This window comes from Teleopsis dalmanni, chromosome 1 (assembly GCF_002237135.1).
Source record: "Teleopsis dalmanni isolate 2A chromosome 1, ASM223713v2, whole genome shotgun sequence".
NCBI classification, from domain to species: domain Eukaryota; kingdom Metazoa; phylum Arthropoda; class Insecta; order Diptera; family Diopsidae; genus Teleopsis; species Teleopsis dalmanni.
Genome location: NC_051846.1, coordinates 60435229 through 60443499, shown reverse-complemented (window position 1 = coordinate 60443499; position 8271 = coordinate 60435229). Strand labels below are relative to the sequence as shown.

Genomic DNA, 8271 nt, shown 5'->3' with positions numbered 1-8271 from the left:
AATATAATATAGAATATAATATAATATACAATATAATATAATATAATATAATATATAATATAATATAATATAATATAATATATATTATAATATAATATATATTATAATATAATATAGAATATAATATAATATACAATATAATATAATTTACAATATAATATACAATATAATATATAATATAATATAATATAATAAAATCTTATAATATAATATAAAATAATATATATTATATGGTATGGTATATTATATTATACCATATAAAAAAAGTAGTATAATATAAAAAGTGTTATAATATAATAATAATACGATGTCATACATAAAACAATATTTATAAAGTAATATAATATAATATAATATATGTATAATATAATATAATATATGTATAATATAATATAATATATGTATAATATATAGGTATATAATATAATAAGGATACTCATCTAAACATATAAACTTATCAACTGTATAATTTTATGCGTTTACGTATATCAGGGCTGTCCAGACCAGATACGATCGCGGGCCAATACAAATCACTGTACACATTGAAGGGCTACCGAAACAAATACATACGTTGATAATTGTTTTCGACAAAAAAAAATACGGTTAAAATTTTAAATTTAGTTTTAATAATTTATCAAAATTTATCAAAAAATCAAATAATATAGTCTTACCAGTACACCAAAAGAATATTTGCGTAATTGTGGTACATTAAAAATCTGTCGCGAGCTGCACAAGCATTACCTGCTGGCCGTGCTTTGGACAGCCCTGATGTACATATATGATTATATGAACGGTATTAGTGAAATATTTCTGAAAAATTTAACAATCTGATGTATGATACCACTATTTATATCACAACACGAAATGCAATGCTCAGCAACGCAGTTTTTTTCAACCAAACGTATGACCCGATTTTGACAATATAAAAAGTTATTTTAAACTTTAATATTATAAAATAATATGGGAAATTGAGTAAAAAAATTAAAACGTAAAATATTGACAAAAATATATTTATGAATTAATATTTTTTGATATAAATTAATATTCTTTTCGAAGCACTGAACACTAAATAGTTCAAAATCAGTTCAACCTCAATCACTATTCCATACTTTTGTTTGGTATAATACAACAATCATTAAAAACACCAATTATCATTACTCTTAAAACTCTAGGAAATAGCTTAAAACAACTTTCATTACAATCTCATCAGTTTTCCACAATGTATAGATTATAAACAAATATTTTCATATTAATTGAAAACAAAACGAAGCATATAGATTAGGGTTTAACAACTATTTGTCTCAGAGTCGACCGATTCAAAACACATTGAACATTTTACCGGTCCTTGTAAAATACATTGAATCGTTTTCCAGCTCGTAGTACACGTGTTGTTTAAGAAACACTACTATGGGAAGAGCAACTTAGAAAGAACGTAAGAAAGTAGGTGAAATGATCTTAAAACCTTATAACATTAAATATATCTATAAAGCACTTTTTCAAAGACATAGTCTATATTAGTACATATAATCATTGATATATAACGCTTAATTTGAATAATGGCTAGGATTTCTGCATGCAGTTTTAAACTAATAGATTATACATAAAAAATGAACTAATAGCTCTCGCAAAATTTGTTATAAAATTTATTGTAATTAAAAATTTAAATAAATTCTAACTATTGAATTGAAATATAATTAAAATCACTAAATAATTATTTTTATATATATATTTTTATTATTTTCAGTTATATTGCTGGACGTTTTAAAATTATATCAAATGCTGAAACGAAAGGTCTTAGTACCTTTGTGGGCACGTTTGCGTTACCATCTTTAATATTTCTCTCATTGGTGGAGTTAAATTGGAATACAGTGAATTGGCAATTTTTACTGGCCATGCTTATCTCGAAATCCGTTGTTTTCTTTGCGGTGTTAATTATTTCATTACTTATTGTACGACCATTGAACTATGCACGTGCTGGACTTTTGGGTATATTTTGTACACAGAGTAATGATTTTGCTATCGGTTATCCAATAGGTAAAATTTTAATTGAATTATTTTAAAAGCATGTTTTTTAAAAATGTTTAAATTTTCTAGTTATGGCTTTATATGAGAATATACATCCAGAATACGCATCATACTTGTATTTGATGGCGCCAATATCATTGGCTATACTAAATCCAATTGGTTTGGTATTGATGGAGATCTCAAAAATGTCAAATACTAAAAATGAACTGGTAAGTATATTTACTCGTATTTATATAAATATATATATATGTAAATTCTTCAATAAGTTTACGGAATAAAAATAAATTTATATATATAATCCCCTTTAAAGTATCTATGCCAACGACTCTACGATATATGAATTTTTTCTCCTCAATAGTATGCTTAAAATTTTTTTTTACGAAGGAAATAATAAGGAAACGTAATAATTTGATGTTGTTCTAAACCATTGAGACCAATATAGTGGGAGACATGAGAGGAATATATATTATATAAGTTAATAAAAATAAAAGGCAAAAACGTGACTCTTTGTCAGTAGCGAAAGTATAAGTCGATCACTTGTACGCTTATAAAGTTAAGGGCTATGAAGGCCAAATGGGATTTTTTCTGACAAACCCGTTGATGTCCCGTAGCAATCAGACGATCAAATAATATCGCATGATTATGCCATTAATGAAACTTATCGCAGGGACCGGATTTGAGAGGCCGCAAATATTAACTTTTATGTTATATTGTATACGTGTATAATATTGCATATGCATACAAATAGAAAGGATAGGTGTTTGGGTCAAGTATGGTATAAGAATAGATATGGGAATAGATGTTTGGGTGGTATAGGAAGCTGTGTCAAACTCTTCGTGAGATTGAGGTTTATCAATGCACTGCACGCACAAGGTCGACTTCGGTTGAGACCATTGAGTATTTTTGCAGAAACCAATTTAATGGGAAGCAAACCCGATGCGATCTTTATTTCAGAATCAATGATGTCAAAAGTTTGACAACAATATGTACTTTAATTCACTGACACGGTTGATAAGCCGTTCTTATCTTTTCTTTAAATATTGCTGATATAGTTGCATTCGTATTGTTAGCGATTTTTCAATTGATGCTTAATATTATTCATTATGATCACTGAAGTACATAGAAGATCAAAGTACATAGATCTCGTTCTATCAACGATCTTTCGAAATTGTGTATTAGAACGAAAATTTCTGATGTTAATAGTAAACCCTATAAAACCAATCACCCAGATGGCAAAGCACATGGTGGTACAGGTATTTTGATACGAAGGCGTCTAAAACACAATTTTCTAGGTACATATGCTCATAATTATATGCAAGCCACATCAATATGCCTTAAGCACACAGGAAAAAATTCAACTTTATCGACAGTTTACTGCCCTCCTCGCTTCAACATTACTGAGACCCAACTTACGGATCACTTTTTAACTCTAGGTGAAAGATTTCTTGCGGTGGGAGACAACGCCATGCACACGTATTGGGGTTCACGACTCTGTAATCCAAAAGGAAAACAGCTCTACAATTCTATTTTAAATAGAAAAAATGCACTAGACGTAATCTCTCCTGGGCAGCCAACATATTGGCCTGCTGATAACAATAAAATACCAGACCTAATAGACTTCGCCGTAACCAAAGGCATAAACAAAAATTTTATCTCAACATACACTAGCTGCGATTTGTCTTCTGACCATTCTCGAGTTACATTTTGCTTACTTGATGGTCCTCAGTTATATGACTGTTCCTATAGCCTTACAAGTCCTAGAACAAACACACATACACACAAATTACAAGATAAAGTGTAAGTCTCATATTGAGGACGCAACCTCGGTTTTAAACTCAATTCTGATTTCAGCAGCAGAAAACTCCACCCCTAAAGGCAATAAAATTTACAGATTCAATAGAGTACTTACAAATAGTGACATAGAGAATTTAGTTTTACAAAAACGTAGGTTAAGGCGTGAATGGCAAAAATCTAGGTCCCCTTTAGCACAAAACTTATTTAAGGAAGCCCAAAGGAGACTTAGATCTGCATTAAGCAAGGAAGTCAAAGTCAGACAATATAACTATATTTAAAACCTATGTCCAAATGGCAAAAACCATTCATCTTTGTGGAATGTTAGCAAAGGTATATATTCTCCCATAGACTCTGATTCTCCAATAAGAAACTCTCTTGGAAACTGGGCGCGAAGTGATGAAGAAAAATCTAACGTTTTTGCTGATTATCTAAAAGAGGCGTTCCAATCAAATCCTGCAACAGGACATTATGACTTTCCTACTCAGCATCTACATGCACCATCTATTGACATGCATATAACGGCCAATGATTTTGTGCAAATAATCACAAAGAAGTTCGATTGCAAAAAGACACCGGGATATGATAATATCTCACCCAACATGATGAAAAAATTTACCCCTTTAGGCTATAAATTTTATCACAAGAATTTTTAATGCTATAATTAAATTTGGCTTTTATCCAACAGAGTGGAAAACATCCATGATTATTATGATTCATAAATCAGGTAAAGACCCCACGCTTGCCTCTTTATACAGGCCAATAAGCTTACTGCCATGCCTTTCTAAACTCTTTGAAAGAGCACTGCTTTTAAATTTAAAATCGTTCCTTGACGTTCAAAACTTAATACCGTCCCACCAGTTTGATTTTAGGAAAAAACATGGAACTATTGAGCAAGTGAATCGTATAACGAATGAAATAAGACACGCATTTGAGCTCAGAGAATATTGTTCCGCGGTATTCCTCGATGTTAAACAAGCATTTGATAAAGTATGGCATAATGGACTCATATATAAGATACGCTATTCATTACCGGCAAATGTCCACTCAGTTCTAGAATCGTATCTGCATAATAGAAGCTTTAAAGTGAAATGCAAATCATATACTTCTAATAATTTCCCAATAGAAGCTGGCGTTCCACAAGGAAGTGTTCTTCGCCCTATATTGTATGTACTTTACACATCTGATATCCCAATAAGTAGTTCAGTTATCACCACAACGTTTGCCGATGATACGGCAATTTTATGGCGAAACAGAAACACTGTGTTAGCTTCAAACCAACTTCAATCTCACTTATATCGGATGGAGAAATGGTTGTCAAAATGGCGAATTAAAATTAACGAAGTAAAATGTAGACACGTCATTTTTACCTTAAATCAGAGTACATCTCCAACAATTTTACTAAACAACATTCCCATACCACAAGCAGATAATATAACGTACTTAGGTATCCACCTAGACAGACGACTAATTTGGCGCAAACATATTGAAGCCAAAAAAATTCAGATGAAGCTCCAATCCTCTAAGTTGCATTGGCTCATTAATAGCAGATCTTCCCTGTGCCTAGAGTATAAAGTACTGTTGTATAACAGCATCATAAAACCAATATGGACTTATGATATCCAGTTATTTGGTAATGCTAGTGCTTCAAATATTGAAATTGTACAAAGAGCTCAGTCAAAAATACTAAGAATAATCACTAGTGCCCCCTGGTATATTAGGAATGAAAGTATACACCGAGATCTACGAATTCCCCTAGTTAAAGCTGAATTTGACAATATAAGAAAAAAATACAATAAAAGGCTGATAGAACATGTTAATCCTTTAGCACTTTTATCCATTACTTCCCGCCTAAAAAGAGCTGATCGTCCAGCCATTAATTAATATACAACAACTTTAAGTAATAACCGCACCTTTCTTTTTAGTAATTTGATAAAGTTGAACCACTTTCTTAAGAAACCACCTAACATTCTCTCCAATGAAATTTAACCCATTAGTCTAAGTGAGGTTCGTGATACAAGGTTTACTTGTTTTATTTTATTTTATACAATGTATAGTTAAAATAAGAATTTGTAATATTATGTAATTAGTTATAAGATTTTACAACTTATTGTTAGTCTCATTCTAAGAGCAGTTGCAAAAAATAAATGTATGTTTTACAAAAAAAAAAAAAATAGTAAACCCACATAAAAATCATTGTTTTTGAAAGTTTCGCCTAACATATTTATTTCAGTATGAATTTCTATACCTGTAAATTTTTTTTTTTTAAAGGATTTAATTATTGTACAGAATTAACAGATCGAAATTAGATTTTGACTATGTTCTCATAAAATGTGAAACATTAAATTACGTGAAAGTTTTAGTTATACTATTGATATGTACTCCGTGAACTTGTTGAACAACCCAGTATATGTATAATAATAATTATGTAATAATTTTATCTATTCACAGAGAGAACAAGCACCAAGATGTCCTGAAACCTGTCCAGCAGAACAAATGTCAAAGCAAAGACAATGCTTGAATGAACGCAGCATATTAATTTTGAATATGTTGAAGTCATTATTTTTTAATCCATTACTGACTATGACTTTATTGGGTATTGCTGGTGGTTTTATCTTTCCCAATGGCTTACCGGAATTGGTAGCATGTGTACTACGAGTTTTTGGACAATCATTTTCTGCAACCGCACTATTTTTATTGGGATTGAAAATTGTGGGACAAGGCGGTAACAAATCCTTGAATGGCTCTGCATTTTTATTACCTGGGATTCTAATTTTAGTAAAAATGTATTAAAACTTAAATTTACTTTTTAAAAATGAAATTTGTTATTTATCAATCTGTTTTTTGTTTTTAGATTGGTATTACCTTTAGTTTGTCGACAAACAGTTAATATAATGCAAGCTGGTACAGATTTTAATGACACTACTGAATTAAGTACTTATGGATTTCTGTATGGAACTTTTCCAGCCGCCCCTGGCGCTTTTGTTATTGCATCTCAATACAATGTTGAAGTTGAACTGGTATGTCAAACACTAAAATAAAATACAAAATTAATATCTTTTATTAAATTCTTCTTATTTTTCAGATTGCTCAAAGTATGGTACTTTGCACATTTATTTCAGCACCTTTAATGTTTATCTCTGCGAAAATGATTTCTTTAACGAATCTCAATCCTGTGGATTATCTACATGAACTAGACGCCTTTTCATTTGACATTAGTATTGCGGGTGTGGCAGCCTGTGGTTGGGTTCTATTATTGCTCATAACGTCGAAACGCCTAAAACGTATGCCACATCGGATCACAGCATGCTTGGTGCTTTCTCAAGTAATATTCTTTATTTTCATAGTTTATTTAAAACAAATTGTAGTTAGTTTATACATTTAACAGCGAATAAAAATTTAACTTCAATCATTAACATTAAGCTAAAATATACTAGATTTATATCTAAACAAATACTTTAGCCCTTTTTTTATTTTCTTCGTTCAACACATTTTTTTTTCCGCACAAAAACCTTACTTTAGCTAATAGTTCTTTTGCAATTTTTATTCTTTCTTTTTCATCATTTTGTTATAAATTCTTATAAAATATACTTTGAGGTTAATTTAAAAGTTTAACTTTAGTATTGTTGGTTTCGGTAGTTATTGTTAGTGATTATTTTTAAGAACCAACTTTAATTAAAATCACTAGAAAAGGAAAATAAACTGCACAATGTGGACATATGAAGGTAAAATATGTTATTATTACTTTTATTTGGATGATGTTAATAACCACTGGTGTTAAAATAAATGCTTGTCTACATTTCTTAATACTTTACATATTTTTAAATAAAATATATACTAACCTTTATGTACTCAAAATAGTATAGTTTTAATATATATGTATGTTTTACGTTTTAGTTCTATAAAAATATTACTATACTATATATATATAAACCTTTACTTATTTCTCTTATAGCTAATGTGTTGCATTGGTGTTATTCTGTGGTCAAAACTGGAACACTTTGAAACATGGCAACATTATATACAGTTCTTCCTATTTAATATAGGCAGTTATAGTAGTCGTTTATGGACTGGCATTTTAGCGATTACTTTGCTATTTCTACAATGCCGCAGTTTGTGTTTTGTGCTAAAGCTTTGGCCTTATATGGTGAGTTATATAGTTAATAACAATTCTTAATAAAAAATTTAAATGTATTATGTTAATAATTTTTCTTTGATATTTCAGGTAACATTTGCTTGGGGAGTTCCAGCTATTATATCTGGACTACTGATTGCTTTTGATAGTAATGTTATGTCGAAAGAAAAACATAATCCAAGTTTTCAATATGGTAATGCACAAGCTGCTGTCTCTGTGTTTTTGCTAGTTATGTGCTTCATAGGTAAGACTAAATAATTAAGAATTTAAATTTTATAAATTACTCTTTTAATATGATGTTAACCCTGCAATTTGACATG

The 8271-nt window shown here is 29.9% G+C and overlaps 1 protein-coding gene across 1 annotated transcript in view; it reads left to right on the top strand.

Moving 5' to 3' along the window:
• LOC119682300 (integral membrane protein GPR155-like) overlaps positions 1 to 8209 on the top strand; it is an 18355-nt gene extending 10146 nt beyond the window's left edge. Inside the window, exons 2-8 of the mRNA XM_038095712.1 lie at positions 1745 to 2034; positions 2095 to 2234; positions 6268 to 6602; positions 6671 to 6836; positions 6902 to 7141; positions 7772 to 7963; positions 8042 to 8209. Coding sequence (XP_037951640.1) covers positions 1745 to 2034; positions 2095 to 2234; positions 6268 to 6602; positions 6671 to 6836; positions 6902 to 7141; positions 7772 to 7963; positions 8042 to 8209 — 1531 coding nt within the window. The remainder of the gene's footprint in view (positions 1 to 1744; positions 2035 to 2094; positions 2235 to 6267; positions 6603 to 6670; positions 6837 to 6901; positions 7142 to 7771; positions 7964 to 8041) is intronic.
• Positions 8210 to 8271: the final 62 nt, after the last annotated feature.